The 24,995-nt window shown below is 41.1% G+C and overlaps 1 protein-coding gene across 12 annotated transcripts in view; it reads right to left on the minus strand.

Moving 5' to 3' along the window:
* NRXN3 (neurexin 3) overlaps positions 1-24,995 on the minus strand; it is a 1,447,961-nt gene that overhangs the window by 1,197,102 nt on the left and 225,864 nt on the right. Inside the window, exon 4 of one of the 12 annotated variants that reach the window (XM_057318696.1) lies at positions 16,886-16,898. The exons of the other annotated variants lie outside the window; for them this stretch is intronic. Within the exon in view, the coding sequence (XP_057174679.1) occupies positions 16,886-16,898 (13 nt within the window). The remainder of the gene's footprint in view (positions 1-16,885; positions 16,899-24,995) is intronic. 12 annotated transcript variants of the gene reach the window in all.

Here is a 24,995-nt window from a genome sequence, read left to right on the forward strand (position 1 = left end):
TCCAAAGTGACTTCTCCTTTTCAGTCTCCCGTAGTAAAAGCAGTCTCTAATGTCCAATAGCTCTCTCTCTTTAAAGCCACACTTGCAACTATTATGCTACTAACACTCATGTTTGCATAGCAAAAATAAATAAAAACAAAACAAAAGATAAAACTACTGGAGTAGCCTTGGACATGCAGATGATGGAGAAGCATTTGTACCTCCCCCGTATCAAGAAGATCCTAGGCCATCCCATTCTGATCTCAGATCCTTTATTTTCAAGATCACTAACAATTTCTGTGCCTTAGGGTAGAAAAGCCAATGTTATCAGGCACCCAGAATTCAACCTCCCTCACTGAGGGTTGATTGAGTGCTGGGGTATAAGGAACCAGACAACCCAACCAAAAGGCATGAGCTTTTCTGAGGTGAGAAAAGGGGTAAGTAATTGGTGAATTTCTGTGAATACTAGAAATCCATGTCCCCTTTGAAGTAACGCCCAAGATGGAAGGGATCCCGGAGGTTCCTATGGAACCAACCCTTCAGCCTGGAAAAGAGCAGAAACTGTCTCTCTGGCCAAGTTTGTGGTTGGTAGAGAGGGCCATTATGAGGAGCCTCTCTGCCACCAACAAGTCTATGATCTTGATAGTGAAGGACGAAACTGGAGAGTTACATCATGTGGCAAACAGAGAAACAATTACAAAAGGGCCTGTGGAAAGGATATAATGCTCTACTCCTGTTTTCCTGATCTCATGAAAGTCTCACCCAAATTTTTTGAAGAATTCTACAAAATGTATTCTCTCAAATATAATGTGATTGATTTTTCTCATGCACTCGTCCAATAGATAGGAGCTCAGAGCCAAATTTAATTTAATTTATGGAAAAGAAAATAATATGATATTTCTCTCACTTGAATGTTATACAGCAATATTCTCTACCCATATATTTACAGTACGGCCTGCAAATATTGCCTATTCTCTATGGATCAGTCTGACAACCTTTTACGGTTGATTCCATGCTTAATTTTTTTTAATGTGGTAAAATAGACAAAACATAAAATTTACCATTTTAAGTATACACTTCAGTGGCATTAGTATATTCATGCTGTTGTGCAAGCTCAAAATCAGTAAGCTTAAAGAATTCACCATAGTGGCGAAGAACAAAACCACTTGTGAGGCCCTTTTGATACATTAAGGCAGCTGGTTAGAATGGGCCACGTTTTAAACATTTTAGATAGAAAAGAAAATACACTTTGGCCTTTAGAAAGCTCAACACAAGACTTAATATTTACCTTAGTGTGCATGGTAGTATCAATAGCTCATATCTTGGATTCTCTTTCCTTATTGTCTAGCACACAAAACAGATACAAGAAAGGGCAGCTATAAAACAGCCCTGAAACAGACAACCTGAAAACACTTCAGAACGCTAGATGGGAAGAGTTTATAAAAATCCATCTGACCATGAAAGCCAGAGATCAAGTATAATGCAAATATAAAGAAAGCCATTAACCTCTGCCTTCACCCCTATTGGGCACTCGTGTGCCTGTGATTAAACACCATCATGGCAGTGACTTTGAGTAAACCTTGGTGTGATTTGTCAGGCAATCTGAGGCCTGGAAGATGCATCACCAGATTCCAAATGGAGTCTGCCTTATTAGAGAAGATCGGTAAATACTGGTATTAGTGTCAATCCACAGAAATTCTGTCTTAGTTACACCCTTCAAGTTTTTCTCTCCCAAAATTTCAAGCACAGAGAGTGTGTGCTTTCCTGAATGAGATCTATATTCATATTTACCCAAGCATTCACATTCATCTCTTCTTCCCTAATGAGCCAGAAATCTAGGCAGACTCTGGATTTCAAGAGTTTTATTTCCATACCATTATCCTCATCAAAAAGCATTTATTAAACACCCAATTATAGATAATGCTTTGAAAGCCTTCATCTCTGTATAAAGAGAACTATATAGACACAAGCCTAATCCTCTAAGAGTTCATAATCTATTCAAAAACGAGCAACAGGCACAGATTACAGCTTTGACTCCTCACTCTGATTTTGTAACAACTCAGGGAGATTCAAGGTGTCTCAAAAAGTGTCACAAAATTCCCAATATAAAATGAATAACAATTTACTTTAATTTTAAAGATAATTGGCATATCAGCGGATAGATTTCACCACCAGTACCACCGCACACATACCTCCAATTTGAGGCTAATAGTCACATTTTGGTCACAATTCAGGAAGATTAGTGTCACACACGAAATATCTAGATAATGTGGAATCTAGAAAGTGTAGACTATACATATGGACTCCAAGGACCTAGAAGCGTGATTTTATAAAATGGACTAAATCTAAGCTTGACAACCCCAGAAAGATTGGTGGTCGATTACTAACTTGTAGTTTGTTCTAATCAGAGAAGAGCTAGTCCAGTTCTGCCTCATATATCAGTGGGTCTAGCCTTTGGACAACAGTTGACACGGCCTTAGACACCAAGCAGTGACCACTAACACTGATATAATAACACTGAGAACGACACTTCCTCCCAGAGGACAGGAGGCATGGTATCACCAAATCAGCTGCTCTTTCCAGTCAAATGATCCCAAATTCAGACCCGCATTAGCCACTTGTAGGCTGTGTGAACCTGGCAAAATCACTTAACTTCTCTGCGCCTCACTTTCATCTATAAGAGGGACATGACAGTTTCTAAACACAGGGCTACTTTGAGAACTTTATGAAGGGGCTTTTAAAATGCCTAAGACACTGTGGACACTCAGCGCATAGAGTTCTCTCATTTGGGTGACGTAAGTTCTCCCTCATGCAGCAGTAAAACAGAGGTCACCAACTGCAAGTCTGTATGTTTTCTTTGGCCAACAGAATGCTTTAAACACTTAATTAAACGCAAATTAAAATAATCAGGAAAACAAATGAAAATATGCATTTTCAACTTTTCTTAAAAAATTAAAATTTCTGACAAAACGGTTGCCATATTTCCCCGAGGCAATTCATGCCCTGACCCTAAAGAAAGGCAATCCCTTTTACAAGAGGCGTGTTCTCTTCAGGTCCTCACAGACCCCACCCAGCAGGCAGTCCTCTTTCTCTGCATGTTCTAAGTGTCCATAGATGTTTGAGTTTCAAATCCTTGCTTTAATCACAGGGAGCTTGGGTCTTTCAAAAACATTGAAAAGAAAAATCATTCTTTGGCCCAGATAAAAACAAGAAGCTGCTCAGGCTACTTGTCTGGATTTGTAACTCCACGATGAAAACAAAGCAAGTCTTTTTTTTTTCCCCCCCTTTTCTGGCTCTATTCCCTGCTCAACTGCATCTTAAAACGTTTCTATGTGGGTTGACTTCAGTCTGGAGATCAATGCTTCATCATTCTCCCTGGATTAGCGTGTTTGATATTGACCCATTCTACCATTCAGATAAAATGTTTGTAATAGAAGACTCATATGCTTGTTAAAGCTCCAACTGAGTTCTGTATAGCCTCAGGGAAAACACTCAGAATGGAGTGTTGGCTCCTATGTCCACGTCCTAGAGAGTTAGTGAGGGGTGGGTGTAAGATCCAGGAACCTTCTCTTGGGGCTTGAAAAAGAATAGGCTAATATGAGGACCTCAGGCTCCCTTGAAAGTTCATCTTAAACATCTTCTGTAAAATGGACATAATGATACTAAATTATAGGCTTATTATGAAGGATTATTAAGAAGAGTGAATGTTAAACACATGCACGTAGGGAGCATATAGTATAGAATATGGCATAAAATGGGAGCTCAGCAAGTATCAGAACACTGGCCACCATATCAGAAGACTCATACAATTAAAGAAAGGATCATTGTGGTGTTTTGTCACCAAAAAGGTCCCTCATCAGAACCCACAGAAAATGTTTCTCAACAAATGGTTTCAGGGCCATCCTTATCAGAATAACCGGGAATGCTGGTTAAAAATACATTTTCCTGAGGCCCCCTCCCTGCACACAGAGCTACACACACGTGCTGACCTATTATTCCCTCATTAACCTCTCCTTCAAGGACACCATGCAATGAAAGACTAAACAAAGCAAATTCTCTTCCTTTCTATGTCTTAACCAGTAAATGGTTTTACCACAAAGCTTGAGATCTAGTCATTTTCCAGAATGTTTCTCCAGAGAGTCACATGTAACACATACAATGTTGCCAGTGTCTGTCAGTAACTAGCACGTTGGAAGACTTTGGCAGACTCTGCACTTGTTCTCTCAAGTAATAATTTATTTAGCTTGATGGTTGCTGACTTTGCTGAGCACACTACTACACAGACAGTGATGATCCGCCTCGCTCTATGACACCATATTCAATTAACCAGAGTTTCCCCAAAGTGTGTCCCACATAACTGTAGTCTCGGGGGGACCAAAGTATATCAACAGATCAACTTAGGATGGGAAACGAAGAACCCTATCCCCCTCTTGGGGATTCATCCATATTAGCACATCAAGGCAATAAGAGGTCCCATAGTGAAGAATCCTGTTAAAGAACTTCAGTTAATTCTAGGTTTTCCATACTCATGTAACCAGAGAACTCTGCTTCTGTGGCTTCTGGGTAACATTCTGCAAAATCATTTTGGGAAGCTATCGGTAAAACTGTGTAATTTGTCTTCCAAACCAGTCACTTGAATAAAAGGGGAACATTATTCATTGGTACCTGGAATAGCAGGTATAATGTGGGTCTGTCCTAAATAAACCAGGACATCGGTGACTCTACAGCACATATCGCTCCTCGTTTGGTGTTACATAAAACCTACCTTTGGGCTTGGCGCTGTCCCAGGCCCTGGGACCAGCCCTGCCTCTGGTCAGGAAGAATGAATAAAAGAAGTTCAAGACCCATGAGTCTTAATTCTGATCCTGTTCTGATTGTAGTCCTGACCTGACCAAGCCCTTGGACCTCAAATCTTACCATTCTTCTCTGCTCTGCCCTGGCCCCAAGTTGTTGCTTCAGGCCTCCCCCACACTGGTCCTATCCAAACATCAAGATCCTAGCCCCTGTTCTAGATCCCTGCCAGACATCCTGAAACCAATCATCTGTTTTCTCCCATGGCCCCTGCCAACTGCTCTAAGGATTTCCTGGTTTCTGGGATACTGTCCTTTTCTTCCTGGCCTCTTTCATTTACATCTGACTTCCTGTGCTATTCACAAACTCCACCATCCCATTATCAACCAAGCCTTGTTTTGTGTTATTGTTTTTAAGAATGAACTTTTAAAAATAACCTAAAGGTTAAAAAAAAAAGCTGAATAATATTTTGCCTGAAGGTATTATTTTAATATGCCAAGACCTGCGATTAACTAAACAGATTGCAAATACTGTCATTAAGCCAGGTAAGAGCTAATAAGTTCCACAAAAGACATTTACCCATCCTCACACTTCTGTCAGTGACATTATATAAAATAAAGTGACACTGTTCCCTTCTCAAGTAACTACAGTTTCTTTAGCACATCATTTATCTTTAGATGTCATCTGACACAAAAATAGAGCTTTCTCAAAAATACATACAGTCCGTAAATTACCGAAATTCACACTGGACACAGACTTATGGCATTAGGCCATGGAAGAGAGTTCTTGAGAACAGCCAACCACTACTGCTCCCTTCCCCAACCATCCTGTAGCCATTTACTCTCTGCCTCTTCTCTGTTTGAGTAGTTCAAGATTTACAACAGCATCAAAAACTATAGAAAGACAAGGGAATTTAACCATTGGATGCCATTTCTTACAACTTCCCTAAGAACTGAATGTCATATCACAGTAGCTGAGGCACAACTGGATCCAGTTAGTTTGCGAACAGAAAGTAAAAGCTGACATTTTTGACAGGTAGGCTACTGCTGGAGGGGGAAAAAAAGTGACAATAACAAATATAAAATTCTTTGATCAAGTCCTTACGCATTTTCCAGTTATTGCTATTTAAATACAGAAAAGAGTATTCATAGACGACTGAACTTGTTCAGTGAGCAGACCTGCAGCCTTCCTACCCAGCATTCTCAACATATAGGCCCAGGCCCAGTGGCTTCCAGAAGGCAGATGGCCCTGGAGATGAGTGATAAAATTTATTGACGAACGTGCGGCGGATATGTTAATTACATAAACTAATATTTACCCTAAACATGCTTTCTTTTCTAGGCATAAAGTAGAATCAACATATGTAGTGAATGCATTGCTAGACAGGTAGCAGGCAGGTGACAAGGCTCCTGAATGAGTTTTTCAATGTAGCAGGTGTTCCTGTACTGGGAGAAGTTGATAGGAAACACTGGTCACATGATCTCCCATGAGGCTCTGACACGGACTGGAAGAAGAAGGGGGCCATCTTTGGGAAAATGTCTCTAGGCCTTTGTGCGTCCCCTCGGAGATCCAGTATTCAGTCATGGCTTGGCAGGTATGATGAATCCTGGGAGGGGAGGCTACACAAAGAAATTCTAGGCCACAGTTTTCTTAAATTGTATAAGACCCTCTCATGCCCTTTCCAGATTTAATATTTGATATTTTGTAAAAAATAATATTCTTACTTTTAGCATCTCACCCCCAACCCCATGTCTATCTGTCTGTCTGTCTGTCTCTCTGTGTTGGCACCACAGAAAATATGAAACGGACTGATAGCTATGAGTGGGTTAGGGGTAAGCTCATGGATAATGCATTATGCCTTACACTACTTTGTACCAACTACCTTCTAGAATTAAAATATCACCCTGCCAATGGTAGACAACTTCTAAAATGGCTCTCATAATCCTTGCCTCCTATTATTCATGCCCAAATGTAATCTTCTCCACTTTTCTAGATCTGGTGAATTCTTTTTAATGAATAAAGTACAATAAAAGTCATGGGATGTGACTTCCAAGTTTAAGTTACAAAAGACTGTAGGTTTGGTCTTGTTCACAGTCTCTGACTCTTCTCACTTGCTTTCTCAGATAAAGCAAACTGCCATGTCATGAGCTGCCCTATAGAGAGGTCCTTGTGACAAGGTAATGGGGAAAATCTCTGGCCAACAACCGGTGAGGAACTGAGGCCCTGAATCCAACAACCTGCATGGAACTAAATCCTGCCAACAGCCACATGACTGAGTTTAGAAGCAGATCTTTCCCCATTTGACTCTTAAACTGATGACAACCCTTGTCCACAACCTGATTACAGCTTGGTGAGAAACCCTGAGCCAGAGGACCCATGCCTGGGTTCCTAACCCACAAAACTGTGGAATAATAAATGTGGTTTTCAGCTGGTAAGTTTTAGGGTAATATGTTGTGTGATCACAGATAACTAATTTATACTACTTCTGCAGAAATGGTGTGTAACAAGTAAAAGAAAGGGAGAGAGACTATACTAGGAGTGGGACAGCAGAAGGGGTTTGGTTGTCTACATTTGCCTGTATTTTCTAGCATTTGGAGTATAATGTTTGAGCAGATAAGGCTTTGAGGGCTGGAAATGTATCTTATTTTAACTCTATCATGTAGCACAATAGCTGTATCATATAAAATGCTCAAAAATATTTGCTGAATAAAAAAAATGAGTGAATGACACCCTATTTCAGTCTAAATAGCTATGACTACACTCATGTGAATGGAAATCATCATAAGGGAGCCTTTTCTGGCACCTCCATCAACCTGCAACCACGTCCCTGTATAGCTTCTTTCCCCCTTTGAAGCCTAAGGAAAGGTAGAGAAAGCCTTTCCTAGTCAGACACGAGTACCACCCTGTACTCCTCTCTTGACTCATCCACTGGTGGGGCTGGAGGGGGAGGGGAGCTGGAGGTCTAAATGTCCAGATTTACTGAACAGATGAATCAATGGCTAACCATCCTCACTTTATCACCTAGAAGGCAGCTTCTCTTTACAAAGTATTCCTTTAAATAGGAGCTCCCCTAGTACCTCCAAGTACTTGCTTCCAGATCATTAACCACTTAACAGAGAAGCTGAAGAGAAAAAGAAACTTAAAACTGTTCTCTTTGTTAGAAGTGATTGCCCACTGACAATCAATCAGAAGGAAGACAAAGCACCCCTGAAATTGCAATGTTCGTTAATGGAAAGATAGGTTTCTATTTACAGGGAGGGGAAATGAAGCAAAATCTAAGTTTCTGGAAAACAAAGTTTCCAGAATTCTGCTGAAAAATTGAAGGGCAGCTCTACTTCTTAGACCTGTTCTGATAAACTAGATTCTGTGACCTGACATTAAAAAAAAAAAAAAGGACTAAAGTTAAGCAAAATAAATCATCTGAAAGACAACCAAGAGGTCAGGCATGCTATGCAGACAGCCTAAGACTGGTCCCAGTGGTCCCCACTTCCTGGTGTTTATACCATTGTATAATCTTCTGCTTTGAATGTGGGTAGAACTGGTGATTTACTTCTAATAGACTATGGCAAGGTTGATGGGCTATCTCTTCTGTAATTACATTACATGTTAACAGTCTCTCTCTCTCTCCCTCTTCCTCCCCCTCTCCCTCTCTCCCTTGCTTTGATGAACAAGCTGCCATAGTGGGGAAGCCCACTTGGCAAGGAACTGAGGACAGCTCCCAGCTAACAGCCAGCTAGGAACCGAGACCTTTAGAACAATAACACGCCAGAAATAAAATTATGCCAACAACATGTGAACTAGGGAGTGGGTCTTTCTCCAGTCAAGCCTTCAGCTGAGAACTCAGCCCTGGCTAAGACCTTAATTGCAACCTGTTAGAGACCCTAAGCCAGGGAGCCAGTCAACCTGGCCCAGATTCCTGACTCTCAGAAGCTATGAGATAATAATGTGTGGTGTTTTATACTGGTAAGTTTGTGTTAATGTGTGAAACTGCAAAAGATAACTACTACACACAGTTATAATCTTCATTTGACACAAAGCTATAACAACTTATGAATAAGTATCTGTTCTGTGTTCTATCACAAGGAACAGCAGGAAGACAAAAGAGGCCTTGTTTTGCAGTTGAATTGAGATTCTTCTTTGCACCAGAAGTGTGAATATATTGTATTAGGTGCGGGGAAAATGATGAGAAAGTCTCTAAGACTTTAAGGATGGACTTTAGAGGCTCATATGAAAGAAAAGTCACATTCGTTGAGCACTTGTCTGTGCCGGGCACTATGCTAGGCAACTATCTAACTTCATAAACATTATCTAATTGAATCTTCATAGTACCATTATTCTAAATAGTAACAGTGGTAGTAATAAAAGAAGGAGACAAAGGTGGAGTGGGGGAGGAAGAGAAAGAGAAATAATAGGTAACATTTACTGAATACTTATTATGAGCCTAGAACTTAAGTACCTTAAAAATATTATCTCATTTAATCCTCTTAACTATTCAAGAAGGTAGGTTATAATAATTATAACCCTTTATAGCAATAAAACTAAGGCACAGAGAAGCTAATAACATTGCCAAGGTTACATGAACAATAAAAGATAGAGTCATGATTTGAACTCAGGCAGTCTGGCTCCATAAACCCCATATTTAATCCTCACATGCTTCCAAAATGCACTGAAGTTACCACTGTGATTATCTTCTCAAATGTGATATTTTTCCAGGGGTTTTCCCATGCCTTTGCACTAAGATGGGTTACAGCAAATTTAAGTCTAAGCACTGCCACTCTATCTTGCAAAGCTACAAGTCCTATAAGCCAAATACTTAGTACCCTTACCCCAACCAGGTGTGAGAAGGAATGACACAGAGATAATATCACACATACCTTAAAGTGAAAAAACTGGCCTTGTTTTTCCAAGGTTAAATTCCTTCTGAAATGTATACAGAGACATACAACAGTTCCCCACTGGGATCCCACCTGCCTGGACAGTGTATCAGAACAGAGTCCCAGAAATGTCAGACAAGTCACTGACACAAAGACAGAAATCAAGCCACAGAACAAAAGAGCCAGTCCCAGGAAGAAACTGTTTTAAATTTCCAGGCCTGCAGAAGCAGCTGGAGGACCATTTCCCTTTGCCTGTGCTCAATTGTTCCTGCTTTGCTCTCTGTCCTTGGCTGGCTGCCCCAGTGACACTCCCACCTGGCACTGGCCTTCTGCAGACATACTGAACACTTGTCAAGGGCAAGGACTTAGGTTTATTGCATGAAATGTATACTGGGGACTGTGCCTGTGCCAAATAGTGTGTTACGTGCTAGGGATGCATCTACGGCTCCCATTTCTCATGAAACTCCAACTTTCTCTTTAACACTTAACATGTGCTGGGTCCTTGATAGGTTGCTGGATGACCTGGGAAGGACTGAATTGATGGAAAAGGGAAAGGAAAGATGACTGAATGTAAACTCCAACTACTGAAACTATTCCTCCGGGACAAAAGGAAAGGGTTTTAGATCAATTCGCTTTGTGATCTTCATAACAATTCTGTGATATGTTTATTGTTCTCATCCCACAGATGAGGAAACAGAGGCTCAAATAATATAATTTTCAAAGTCCTACAGCTAAAGTAATGGTCAGGATTCAATTCCAGGCAGTTTAAAACTATAGTCCATGTATCTAATCATGAAATATTTTGCCTCCCAGCATGGTACCTGGCACAAAACAGTCACTCAATAAAAGAAATTAGACAGATGGATGGGTGGATGGGTGGATGGGTGGATGGATGGATGGATGGATGGACAGATAGATGAATGGGCAGATGGATGAATGGATGAACGGACACATAGATTAATGGATTTACTATGTGGATCTAGAACAGGAAACAGGGTGACAGATAAAATGTGGTGTCTATTTCCAGGTTAGTGAGAACAGCAAGTGATAGCTTCTCTCTTGCAAATCAATACAATTCCTCTAAGGCTGGGGCTTGTGGCTTCTTTTATTATGTAGGTGGTGGGTAGGTGCATTCTTTAAAAGGGTCATGGAAAGATGGCAAGGCAGATTTATAAGTTAAGGGGTAATGAGGCCTCAGACAATGAGATTGCATAATTGTATAACCACTAATTATATTTGTGGCTGTGTTGGCTGGAAATAATGACAAAGGTAATCAAACCTCATGTTCAGGGGGGAAATGTATTACCTTTTCTATTGTCCTTTTCCTGGGCACCATACACTCCTGCATTTTTCCATGAAAACTGGGCGCATAGGGAACTTCAGAGTGAACATTAGGTGCATCTAGATGCTTCAGCACCTTATCAGGAATGAACAGCCACCTACTCAGTGCCATGACATAATAGCACACGGAAAACTGGAATCATAGGGCAAGAAAACTGTTTCTGGTACATTAAGAACCCAGGAGCCAAAGCAAGCATCTTAAGACCCAAGTCAACTCATGTTAGTCATCTGCTTAAGACTTTGTGATGTCTCCCTTTGTCAACACTGAGTAAATGGTCAAATTCCTTCAGTGGCCAAAAAGACCCTACATGCTCTGGTTTCCAGTAGGTAACTCTTCTCCCTCTTCACTCCACTCCAGACATGCTGGCCTTCTCTTCCCCAAGTATCTACATGGCTAACTCCCTCTGTTTCAGACCAAATAAATGTCTCCTCCTCCTATCCAGTACTCTTATCCATTTAGACTGATCTGCTTTGTCTTTTTCTATAGGGATCTTCACCATATAACATATTGTGAAAGTAAATTACTTGCAATGTTTGTTTTTTTATTGCCTTTCTCTCCCTCTACCAGAATGTAAGCTCTACAAAAGGAAGGACAGTTTTTCTCTTTTTGTTCCTTGATATATTTCAGACCCCCAAAACAGTGTCTGGCAGACACTAAATGGCAGACAATAAATATTTGTTGGATAAACATACGCACTTTATATTTGTGATGGAAAAGAAAATCACCTACTTAACTTCTCTGTTCTTAGAGGAGTGGTCCTCCAAATTCAAAAGAAAATATTCCACATGAAAACTCCAAAATGCATGGGGAAAATATCCCAAATTGAAGTAAATATTTAAAAAATCTGTACTGTATTTGTATTAATGAAAACCTGGGGTAATTTTGAAGGGTGACTTTTTTTTTCCTCACTTTCATCTATCATCAGAGGAGGCAGGCTTCCCTTTGACTAATAATGTATAACGTTGAAGAGGCTATGATAGTTGGTGTTTTGGCATTGTGACCCAAAACATTAAAAAAAATTAAAATTAAAATTAAATACCTAAGCAATGCCTGGAGATTCAATCCAGGTCACTGGTGGAAATTATATCAGTTTTTCATCTTTCCATTTGCTTCCATGTGGGCTCAAGCCTTCACAACTCCTATAATCGATGTGCTACCTTTGTTAAGACTATGGTATCACTTAATGAGAGTAAAACACAGGAGTGGGGAAAGTATTATGATGGGGTGATGCAGTGGAGGGCCTAATTACCTATGATAGCTGATTTATAATCACATAAGTTTCTTTGGAAGAAGAGTCTGCCCGGGCTCGTAGGGTGGGCTACAAGGAGCCAACAGCAATGGTGCTAGTTAGGGATCTAGGCAATCCCCATCTTCAGTAAGCAGGGTGTGGGGTAGGTTGTGGGAACCTCAAAGCACTAGGTGTCTGCCTCTTCTTCTAGAAACCTCAAAACAACAGATTTCCCATCAAGGATGTGTTCCTATTATGTAATGTAAGAAATCAAGAGCTCTTTCAATTATTCTCTGAGAAGACTCACCAATGTCACTAAGGAAGCTCCAAGATTTGTAGTTTTTGTCACAATATGGTAGAAGCACTGTTTCTTGCTCACTGAAATTATCCAAGATAATAGGTAGAAAGCATGACACATAGTAGGCATCCAGTGTTACTTCTATTCTTCTTTTCTTGCTGGGACACACATGGTAGAAACGACTCATTATTGCTATTGAGATCTCTACGTCTTCCTTTGGAGAGCAAGAGATCATCTTTTATTTCAGCATTTAGTTCTTTTCCTCACCAGTAAAGATTAGCCACTGTTACATACTTCACTCTCTGAGATCTAATGGTTCCTTCTGGGTGTCTAGAGGTTGTCGGTTTTGCTCATTACAGTGCAGTTGGGATGAAAATTGACAAGAGAAACTACAGTGACATCTCAAGTGTGTACCAACGTGCAACTTTCCTTAAACGCACGCGTGCGCTCGCACATACACACATACACACACGCACACAGTGTTTGACAAAATAAAGAAGAGGAGGCTGCAGGGGGAGAAAAAGACAATTTTTTTCAGGGAATGCCAGGTTCATCAGGAAGGGTGCCTGAGCTTCTAAAAAGAAGCCTGCTAAGCAAATGCTTCCATATTCTATGAACCAATCCATCCTGCTTTCACTTCAAAGCGACTTACTTAGAAAAGCTGGGCCCCCTACAGAGAGGCCAGTCTGATTAAGTTAAAGAATTGGTAAAATATATCTCATTCTCAGAGGCACCTCAGGCTATTAGGTAGTATCCCAGCATGTTATTTCATTAAAGGGAAAATGATAGGGACAACAGACAACAAGAAGTCAATGTTAATTTTTAATAGCAATGCATTTGCTCTATTTGGGTGGTGATTTATTCATGCATTTCATAATAAATACATATGGTAGCCTGAAGATATCTCTATCTGCATCTCAGGGTAGGAACCATATATTTTATTGGGTTGGCTCTAGATAGAGAAGAGAAGTATATCTAAATGATCAAGGAGTTAGCTTGTGGGGCTGCAAATATTCTTTTAGTGGCTACAGCCACATAGTCAGTTGCTTTCTTCCCCTATCCAACCCTTTCCTAAGATTACAGCTAAACAATCCATCTCTGAAATCCCAATTCTGATGACCACAAATTTTTTTGCCTACTCCTTTATCATTAAGTTTGAAGAAGAGAAATAAAACAAAAAAGAAAATCTCTGGAAGTCTTCTTCCAAGTCAGTATGGTCTCACTATCTTTACCTAAGTAGCCAAACAGGCTGGATATGGGTTTCTATGTGACTAGGAGTTAAGCATTTCTTCTGACCATGCTTCCAACTGAATTAAAGAGAACGACTGAAAACCACCAGTCAAACCACCTGGTGACTTAAGCAGAGTATCTTTCACATTGCAATAGCAACATGAAAGTTGGCTTTAACAACTGATATCAATGATATCTCAAAAAGTACAGCTTAATGGAAAGTATCTCTGCTGTGGATGGGGACTAGGTTTCCACATTTGTGCTAAATCAGTGTGACTCTCCTGGCAGCAGGCTCTTCAAAATAGCCAGGACAAAGGAACACAAACACTGAGATCCATTTCTTAGGAGAAGAAGCAAAAGAAAACAGTATTATCTTTCTGCTTCCTCAGTAGGCAGGCATCTTACATATAGGAAATGACACGTCCAAAGGCTGAAAACTTATTTCAGCATTTTTATTTCAATCTACGCTGACAGTGTCCTTAAATTCTGGGATCACACATCTGAATCTTAAGTAGGTTTTGTTTTCATATTAACCTGGCTTGAGTTTGGTTTTTGGTTGTTGTTTGTATTTATTTTGTCACTAATTGGAATGTACTGGGATTTGGGGTGTTTAAAATATTTTTAAAAATCCATTGCACTACAACGGTGAAAGTGATTTCCCCTCTAAGTGTCAAATGTTTCCCCTTCCACTATCCCCTACATAAGGCTGACTCCATTCATAACACCAAGAGGAAGAGCCAGAGCTTTCCTCCAAAGAGGGCCCTCCATAGATGAGATGCATTTGGAATTTCTCACTACTAATCAGGTTTTTCAGAAGATGCTCTACGGAAGCTTGGAGCAGCTGGGAGGTGGGACTGGGATGCAAAATGCACGGCACCCCCAGAAGAACAGTGGCAGATGAATAAAGGTCAACCATTTGAAGCAGCTTCCTGTCACCTTCTAAATACCCTTTGGTTCTGAAGCACCATCTGAGAAGGTATTTCCCTCCAAACACTTTCTGTGTGGAATCAGAACTGGCCATGGATATATGTGAAGACAGAACCAGGGGTCGAAATGTAATCATTAAGATGAGCAAGTCCTTACAAATTTCTCAAACTAAGTTTTACACTTAACAAACTTATGCCTATGCACAAACATATTTTGGGGTATATAACAAGATGATTGTCTTCTTCACCATTATAAATGTTGGTTCTTATTATTACTGAGAGCTTGAATCCATGTCTTAATTGACAGATTGACACCATGCCGGAATTTTCTTGCCCACTGTCTATATAACTCAGTGACATTATCCATCCAGCACCTGTGAGTACTTATGTCTGGGAACCTCTAGCTGGAGTTGGGGTGTGTGTGGGGGTGGTGGTGGTTAAGAATAGTGTATCTGTGTATAAAAGTCCATTAATATGTCATGTGAGGGAATTTGGACTTGATTTTAATAATATTTCTACTACACCAGTACTAAAACTAATATATCTAAACAAACACCTAACACTTTTTATGTGCTTATCAAATGCTCAGAATTATATTAAGTACTTTATATGCATAATCTTACTTAATTTTCACACACCCCTTTGAGATAGGCTGAGTTCTTCACTTTAGGGATGTTAACATGTCTTTTCTTTTACGGAATGTTGTTAAATAGACGGCAGTTTTTAAAATGATTAATAAAATCTTAGAAGTCATAAATTGGTTCCTAGTATCAAAATTCCAAAAATCTTGTGGTCACTGCACGAAGAGATCTTCTCACTGTACAGCCACCCACCTATCTCATCCTCTGCACCTTGGAAAAATGGAAGGTGGAAGGAGACTCTCCTTTCCTAAGCTTTTACTGGATGATAGTACATGACCATGTACATCATATGTATGATTTCATTTAATCCTAAATATAAAACAACCTCGCAGGGCTGTTATTATTCTCAATTCTGACTGATAAGGAACAAGCTTGGAGAGATAAGTAACTTACCTAGGGTGAACATGACCTAAATAATAAGTGGCAGAGGCAGGATTTAAATCCAGCACCTGTGTGGTTCCAAACATCATATCCTTTCTACAACACCCTACTAGTGCTAGGGCTCCCACTATAGGATTTGAGAGAGAAATTGGTAATTTTTTGAAATTATTTATTTATTTGAGAGAGAGAGCACAAGCAGGGGGAGGGGCAGAGAGAGAAGCAGACTCCCAGCTGACCAGGGACCTCAATACGGGGGCTCGATCCCAGGACCCTGGGATCATGATCTGAGCCAAAGGAAGATGCTTAATTGACTGAGCCACCTGGGTGCCCCCACTAATTATTTCTATTATGTTAAGTGAAATAAGTCAGAGAAAGACAAATACGATGATTTCACTCATATGTGGAGTTTAAGAAACCAAAGAGATGAACATAGGAGAAGGAAAAATAAAATAAGATGAAATGGGAGGGAGACAAACCATAAGAGACTCTTAACTATAGGAGACAAACTGAGGGTTGCTGGAGGGGAAGTGGGTGGGATGATGGGGTAACTGGGTGACGGGCATCAAGGAGGGCACGTGATGTAAAGAGCACTGCGTGTTGTATGCAACTGATGAATCACTAAATTCTACCCCTGACACTAATAATACTCTATATGTTAATAAAATTGATTTTAAATTTTACAAAAAAACTTAAAAAAAAATAAAGCGAGGAAAGAGAAAACTTTATCAGACACATTCCCACCTGAAGATTCCATAGACTCTACTTAGTGATTCATGGATACTGTCTTTCAACAGGAGAAAGCAGTCTGAACAGCACAGACCTATGTGATGTAGAGTTTATGTGTTTGATTGGAGGTCAGGAGCTGGGGCTCTCTGGAAATATGAAACCGCATTCTTCGCACAGTTACAACTCAGTCTTTGTTACCAAAGACTCATCGAATACATAATATATACCTGATATTGACAGTTTCATGTATATATATCCACATACATGTAGTTGTATGAGCCATAGGTTACATTCATTCGCTATCTTGACAGTCACCGTATGCTGGATTAGGCATTCCTGTCTCTACAATGAATGTGGGAAGACATTCCAATCCAAGGAGCTTTTGTGAGGCCTGAATGTCTGCTAATCTTCCTTTTCTTCTGCCTCATTCCCTGCCAGCTTCATTCAGAGAGGACAACAAAGAACTTACCCCCCCTCACTCCCTCTGGACATCATTGGCCTGTGACCTTGGCCACATGGTAGTGGCAGGAAGGACTTGACCAGAATCCCATCCATTTTCCCTCCCCCTCTGGGTGGTCAATGAGCTGGAAAATGAAGGACACAATGCAGGTTTACGAGACCATAATTAGGTCACAGCTGATCCCAGTCCCCATCATCCGGCAGCTGGGGCCAGTGGACCAGCACATGCTATCCAACCATTTTCCAGTGGTGCCCAGCTTGAAAACATCCTTTCTTCTGTACAGTAGCCCCTCCCCAAAGCTCCTAGGAGAGCAGCAGGCCCCAGGAGACCCAGCACTGCAGTTCTTCTCTGCATTGGTCAAAAAACTCTTGGAGAGCTTTGCGAACAACACTTTAAGAGAGAAGGCACATGCAGAAGATAGCAAGGGAGAGTGAAGGAAGCCTGGGCAAGGGAGGACGCAGAAAGAGCAAAGTAGCGGTCTTCCGATACTGTGAGTGGGCTATGGACAGGAAATCATGACTCAGAGAGTAAAAAGCAGCCATGTGAAGTGGGATAAGTCACCTAACTTCTCTATGCCTCAGTTTTCTCCTATGCAAAATTGGAATAATAACAGTACCCACCTTACAGGGTTACTAAGAGGAATAAATGTAACCTATATAGATAGAACTACACACACACATACACACACACACAAAGTACTTAGAATGGGCTGGGTGCAAAGTGAGCACTACATGAGTCTTAACTTATTATTTTAATTAGCCAAATTTGGGCTCCGCACAAACTTTTTTCTAAAAATTACAAATCAATGTAAAAAAAAAAAATGACCTCCCTTAAAGGCAGTGGTAAGCTGGTGAGCTCCCCATCACTAGAGGTATTCTACAGCAGATGCTGCAGAAAAAATCCCTCTCTGGGTAGAACACTTACAAAGGAATAATAATATGTTTAATGGCACTTTAGTGCTTTCAGATCTTCTTCCCCCATGATTTCGTTTTCAAAGCCAGCCTGTGAAATAAGTAGGGTAAGGAGTACGCCCATTGCACAGAAAGTAAAATGGAGGCGCAGGTAATCCAGATGTCTTGTCTAAAGCCAAGCAGCCTTATTAGAAAGATAGAAATCCCCTGCAGCTCTGAACAGAGAGCTCTTCTGTGGCCTCTTGGAATGGCTTCTCCCTCTACCTCGCCTCCCTGCCTCATCTCAGCAGCGGCCTCGTGACCATGTTACCCCCTGGGATTTATCCCTGGAGCCTCCCGCCCACACCTGAATCCTTCCCTCTCAGCCTAATCCTGACATCTGCTTGCTCGAGCCTCCAGAACCCCACTGCCTCACAAATCTCCCCACCTAATCCCACATCTGATCAACATAATTTGTTTACTGAGGGAAGGGGAGGGAAATAATTTTTTTTTTCCAAGATGAACCCTCTACTGCAGCTTAGCTTGAGGCTCGTCAAGGTTCAAGGAAGAGGCTCAGAAATCATAAAACCAGAAGGGCAGAGGCCTTCGAGAAAGTGGTCATCCCCACAGAGAGCGATGCGAGTACATATCGTCTGTGCGTGTGCCCCTAGGTGTGCACGACGTACTTTTCCATAGTCCCCCTAAGTTACACTTCCATGGGACATGCTCACTTTAACCAGTCTATCCCCGTCTCAGAATTATGGGAAAGGTAAAGGCCAATGCCAAGCACTTTGGCAAGAAAGACAGTACATGGTTTAGTTTCAAGAATATCTCACAGGGGCACAGGGGAGACGGATGGCTTGGCAACAACTAAGCGCTTCAGGCCCATCAACCAGGTTGCCTGAGACAGCAAGTCAGTTATTTTCTCACTCATGGTTTCCAACGGCACCAACACATCTTGAGTCAGCAGAGCCCCTAGAGAGAGATTTTCAGCCTGTGAGCACATTGGTGCTCGGCTATCTACACCAAACCTCACATCCAAGCCCTCCCTCTCCAGGGCCACCTTTTACTTCCTGCTCGTGGCTGCATATATCGATCCACTGGCTTCACCCTCGTTGAGGGAGCTGGGTCTTTGAAGAGAAGGAAATGCATGAACTCTTTTTTTCAACCCATCGTAAGTGCAGGCTACTTTGTCTCTCCTCTATTGGTCCTCTGATCACTCCTTTTTCCTTTCCCTTTCCCCTAGTCCTCTCCTCCCTACCCCCCACCTTTCTTCTATCTTAATTTTCTCTCCTCTCCTTCTCTCACTGTCTCTCATCCTTCTTTATTCTCTTGTCTTCTCTTTTCTTCCCTCCCTTCCTTCAACTGACATGGCAGTTTCCCTTCTACTTTTTTTTTTTTTTAAGATTTCATTTATTTATTTGACAGAAAGAGACATAGCCAGCGAGAGAAAGAACACAAGCAGGAGGAGTGGGAGAGGAAGAAGCAGACTCCCAGCGGAGCAGGGAGCCCGATGCGGGGGCTCGATCCCAGGACCCTGGGATCACGCCCTGAGCCAAAGGCAGATGCTTAACGACTGAGCCACCCAGGCGCCCCTCCCCTCCACTTTTGACTCTTTCTGATCCTACCTCTCAACCCCTTTTCTCCCTCCACAGATTGTGAGTAATGCAATATCAGAATAAGACAAAAGTTCAGAGCCCTGATTCCTTTTGCTCACCTTTTGATTGTTATTCTCCAAATTAATTTCTTGTGTCTCAGATGTTACAATTCCACCCAAATGCAAGCTTCTGGAGACTCTAGAATGCAGAGCAGTTTTAGATCATGGGATCAACTGTTCTTTTTTTTTTTTTTCTTTAAAGCTGTATCTCACCCTGTGTCACCCTGTGAATTATGTCCTCCAAAATTCATATGTTGAAGCTTCATCCCCAGTACCTCAGGGCCTTTGAAAGTGATTAAGTTAACATGAGGCCATTAGGGTAGGCTCTCATCCAACATGGCTGCTGTCCTTACACGAAGAGGAAATTTTCACACACAGAGAGACAGCAGGGATGTGCACAGAGTAGGAGCCATGTGAGGACACTGTGAGAAGGAGGCCATCTGCAAGCCAAGAACGAAGGCCTCAGAAGGAACCAAGCCTGCTGACATCTGATCTTGGACTTCTCGGTTCCAGAACTGTGAGAAAATGTTCTATTATTTAAGTCATCGAGCCTGTGAAATTTGGTGGCGGCAGCCCTAGAACACTAATACACTCCGGAAGTAAATAGGGCGTATGTGATTTAATGCAGGATTTACCTATATTCTCTTGCATTTTGGAATTTGGACAAAAAATTACCTCGTGTCCATCAAGTTGTTCTTCAAATTTAAGAATAAATTTTTTGCAAGGCAGAAAAAGACAAAAATCCACCAAGACAAGTAACCCCTTGACGTCTTTCTTCCACTAGCATGGCCCAGAGAGAAAGCTTTAACACCAAGGCACCCAGTGCTGTGAGCACCCAGGAAGCCTATCCTGGCCTGCCCAAGAGTTGGAAGGACATAAGGATATTTGTATATCAAAGGAATTCTTCAGAGACAATTGACACTGATTTAAATATACTTCAAAACTGTCAACCGGATTCCTCCTGTTAAAAAAAAAAAAAATCATTTGAGAAACCAAACAACAGATATTTTAAAACGTGAATGAGTTAAAAAAATTTTACATCGTAAGTACAAAGCCAGATCATGGAAGTGACCAGTAAAGGAAGATTATTAAAACTCAATCTATAGGGACCTCCAGTTTGCTCTTAAATTCCTATAGAAATTAGCTTATAGATTCTTGTGAGTCCCAGACAAACTGTAAATTCTTTTGAAAGCCCCTTCACTATACGGTCTTGAGGTTTGCATACAGAGGTCCTTCTATTAGTTGGTTAATAAAAACAATCTGAATGGCCCACGAATGGCTCTTCTCTTGATGATAACCAAAACCCTACCACTTTTATGACTTTCCTTGTGCCCAGATAAATCATTAATGCAGGCGGTTGTAGGCACTGACATCACCCTCTAAAAGACAAGACCACAAAAGCTCACACACATAGATGTGCATAGAGTTTATGTGGTATAACTAACTCTAACAAGCTGGGGAAGAAAAGGAAAAAAAAAAAAAAAACAACAACAGACATAGGGGATGTCATTTGTGATCCATTTTTTCTTTCTTTCCTTAAGCCTATTCTCTTACCAGAGAAGCCGAGACCCTGAGCAACGTTTCTACCGTGCCAGGAGGGCAAGGGCAGGCCCTCACAAGACTTACCAAATCTACATCACATAAATGGAGCCGCTGTCCCAGGTAGAAGTACCTCTACACTTGTCCTCTACACCAACAGATGAAAGGAAAGGCAGAGGCAGAGGCTGAATGGGACAGAGTATACACCTGTTCATACCACAGGTTGGTCTCCTAAGAAGCAGCTCCCGGATCTCAAGGGAACAGAAGGCAGCTCATGCTAACACAATGCCCTTAAGAACTATAATGAGCCATTCCCGAGCATTCACCATCTACCTCCCAACTTGGACTTGAAGGAACAGGGACAAGGAAAGCCCAGAGAGGACATTCGCCCAGGCTTACCTTCCAAATGAACTCTCAGTACTTCAGCCTTTTAAAATTAATTTTATTTTGGCAATGTTAACATTCAAAAAAGTAGTAAGAAGAACCACAAGCCTATTTCTGCCCAGCTTCAACAATCGTCATCAACATGGTTTTATCTGTGTGTTGTTTCAGAAAATACCAAACGTGATAAAATTCAGTCTTTCGGTATTACTTCCAAATGGGCCTGCACTACCGCGACTACGAAGAGATGTAAGATGTCAACAAATGATTCTAGAGTGGAGTTCCACGCCTGGGCCACCTGCCTATAGTGCACTGTGAATTCATATCATCTCTAAACTCCGTGATTCATATTTTGTGACCATACTGCATTCGGTTTTTGTGTTAACAGCAAATAATTTCTTAAATGTTAACATTTAAAGGTTATTGTAACTATGTTTTGCATCTCTTGATTTTACCCGTGTGCCAGGAACTTTAAAGCAGGGAAGAGAAAGCAAAAAAGAAAAGAAACAGAAAGAAAAAAGAGATCAAGCAAGGGCTCTCTGAACCTCTGAAACTTCCTGTCTCCAAAGAAAAATTCAATGTGAATTAAATTCAGTGAAATGATACTGATAACAACACCAACTTGTTGAGGTTCACTATATGTCCAGCATTATGCTGAGCATTTTCTTGAGAAGAAAACTCCTGGAATATAGAATATGCCTTATTCATCTATGTCCACTCCACAGTGCCTTGTACATAGGAAGTGCCTAGTCAATATATGTCCGTTGGAATTATCTAAAAGCATTTCAAAAGACAGAAAGCCTGAGGTATATATGGAAAAGGAGAGAGGGGTGGAGATTAGTTACTGTCAGTTCAAGGGTAGCAACTTATTTTGAGAAACTAATCCCTTCCCTTTCCTCCAGTTCGCTTACTGCCTTCTTAAATCATTTTGTATTCCCCTAATCAGGGGACACACTACAGTTGCTTCTTTTTTGGTGTGCTTTCATTAATCTAATAAATAGACATGGAGTTCTTAAATTCTAAAAGTATATAGTCCCCAGCTGGCCCCGTCTCTCCTGAAGGCAGGGCTCCCTTTGGGAACCTCAGGCTGTAATACCTGAGACTTTGTGGTGGAGGAAGGTTGGCCCAGAGTGCAAAGGATGAGGTAAGGAAAGAGTTAATGCATTTTAGGGGTGGCTGAGTCCATCCCCAAGCAGTAGCTGGTACAATTTATCGTCTATACCATTCCATTTCTTCTGCACTAATTCGCAGTCATTATCATGTCCAGACAAGCACCCCATGCTTCATTTACTGACATTAATTAATTCCCACCCCTTCCTTTTTATCTTATTTTAAAAGAGTGAGGGGGGAAATAGTCCATTCTCCTAGGGAAAGAATACAGGTTTAATAGTGATGGGCAGCTGGCTTTCTCTAATGCAGATGAGAAAAGAGAAGCACACACCAGCTCATTGCAGAGCTCGCTGGACCATGGCCGTGACTACACCTTTCACCGCCTGTCTACCCTCAACCTACACCCCCACTCCCAGCCTCTTCCCATCTTCAAGCTCAGTGTTCCGACACCGCTTCTTCACATGCACTGAATCACAAAGAGTGGTGGGAGAGAATGGCCAACCTTGGACACGTGTCCCTCACGAAAGGAGACCCGGTCATAACCAAGGAGCACAGCTCACATTTTCCAGCACGGCCGCTGAAACCCACAGCTTCACCACACAGACTTAATGACCCCAAGTGGTAACACCACTGAATGTCCCGCCCACCTCTCAAATGGGAAGGCCAAGGGGCTAAAGAGGTGAGTTAAACTGACGCATGTAACTGTTCCTATTAGAAACACTCTTCTGTGAATATGTGTGTGTTTCCCCTGTCATTTGCTCTGTAACTGAATTATATAGTTCCCCCATCTGTATTATTTATTATTATCTATTATTAAACGCTGTGGCACTAATGTATTATTCAGCAGCTGTATTAACACTCTGCATTCCTGGCATTCTACCTGTATTAATAATTCTGCATAGTGAATCCAGATAGAAATGTATCTCCACAATGGGTTTTTTGGCGGGGAGGGAGGGAGAATTGTCAAAGAATATGCCTTGGTTCATATAAAGAATGACTTGGCCTTTCCTCAAAAGGAGGCTTACACTGGAAAATCCACATAATACAAAACACGAGCTAAAACTGCCATAATTTAGTTTATATCCTTGGCAAGCCATACTTCTCTGGACCCTGATTTCCCCATTTACAAAATGAAATTGTCCAGTGAAATGAACTCTGGGGTCCCTTTTAAAAGCTCTAGAGTTCTGCCTGCCTAGAGTTTAGCCAGTGAGTTCTACATTTTCCTCTCTCACCTGGAATTTCTCAAGTGAACATGGAACATTCTGAGTTCTACTTCTGCCTGAGTTTTCTTACTTTCTCCATACCATTGGAAAGGGGGCAAAACAAAACTTGGGTTGTCTCTCATCCATGTAGCATGGATCAGAATCTCCCTTTGTATGAATTAAATACTTTGGTAAAAATTTTTATAAGATATAACCAGGAGTCATGTTCTTGGAAAATAAAGAACACAGTTTGAATAGCAAAGATTATTATGAGTTGATTTGTTGGCTTCTCTCTTGGATGTACCAACAACTTGCAGTTGGCAGAAAGCTCGAGCTCATCCTTCCATAGTTGTTAAGGCTCCATGATGACAGCAGTAAGAAAATCTCAGTTGTGACACGAAACCAGCTACTAGACACATGAAATATGGGGGAATTTAGGAGAGTCACTAATTCATTCCCAACAAGTTAGGCAGCAGGTTAACTGTCAATGTGACTTTCCTCCTAAAGATTCAGAGATTCTAGATACATTTGATTCTTTTGCTTAAGCCAAAGTTTGGATGTGGTCATTTTTTATGATTACTAGTTCTCTGTCTTTTAGTGAGCTCACTTTTCCTAGGATCACTGGAAATAGCCTCTGACACAGGGATTGGGAAACAGAACTTAGCACATTAAGAGCGTAAAGAAATAAACTTACGGGGAAAGGAGAAGGTGTCTAAGAGGCTGGGAGTGGGGGAGATGGGTAATAGGACACATCAAAGAGGGACAAAGAACCAGAATGACCTAAAATAAGGAGAATACGGTAACATCTAAATTGGAATACATTACAGATTAGTAACCAATGGAAAGCACCAGAAATGACATTAAAAGGAGTGAAAGGGCAATGCTGACTAATTATGAAACCTGCCACTCTAACACTTGCCTCTTGAAACAGTTAAGAAACTTTGTTCAAATTATCTCAAGGTTATCCACAGGAAAAGATCCAGAAGGTCACTATGTTCGTTGTCATGTTATCTACTCTTTTTGTCAAAATAGAACAAGTCTAACGATATGACCAATCAAATCAGTAAGGTCTAAAGTCCTCGTTGAAGCATATGGGACACATACTAAAGAATGTAACACAGTTTTGAATCAGTCCATCAGGCAATCCATTGACAGGTTTTTATGGAGGGCTTACAGTGTGCTCAGCACTGCTCGATCCTGATAGCAATTCAAGGAGCTTGGGAGCAAGGGGAAAGATCTAGCCCCAGCTATTTCATTGTCTCCTTTTGTGAATTAAATGAAACATACAATCTAGTTTGAATATTTATTAAGCCTCTGTTATGAGATAGCCATAGCCCAGG

The sequence above is a fragment of the Ursus arctos genome, unplaced genomic scaffold (genome assembly GCF_023065955.2).
Source record: "Ursus arctos isolate Adak ecotype North America unplaced genomic scaffold, UrsArc2.0 scaffold_25, whole genome shotgun sequence".
In the NCBI taxonomy this organism is placed as follows: Eukaryota; Metazoa; Chordata; class Mammalia; order Carnivora; family Ursidae; genus Ursus; species Ursus arctos.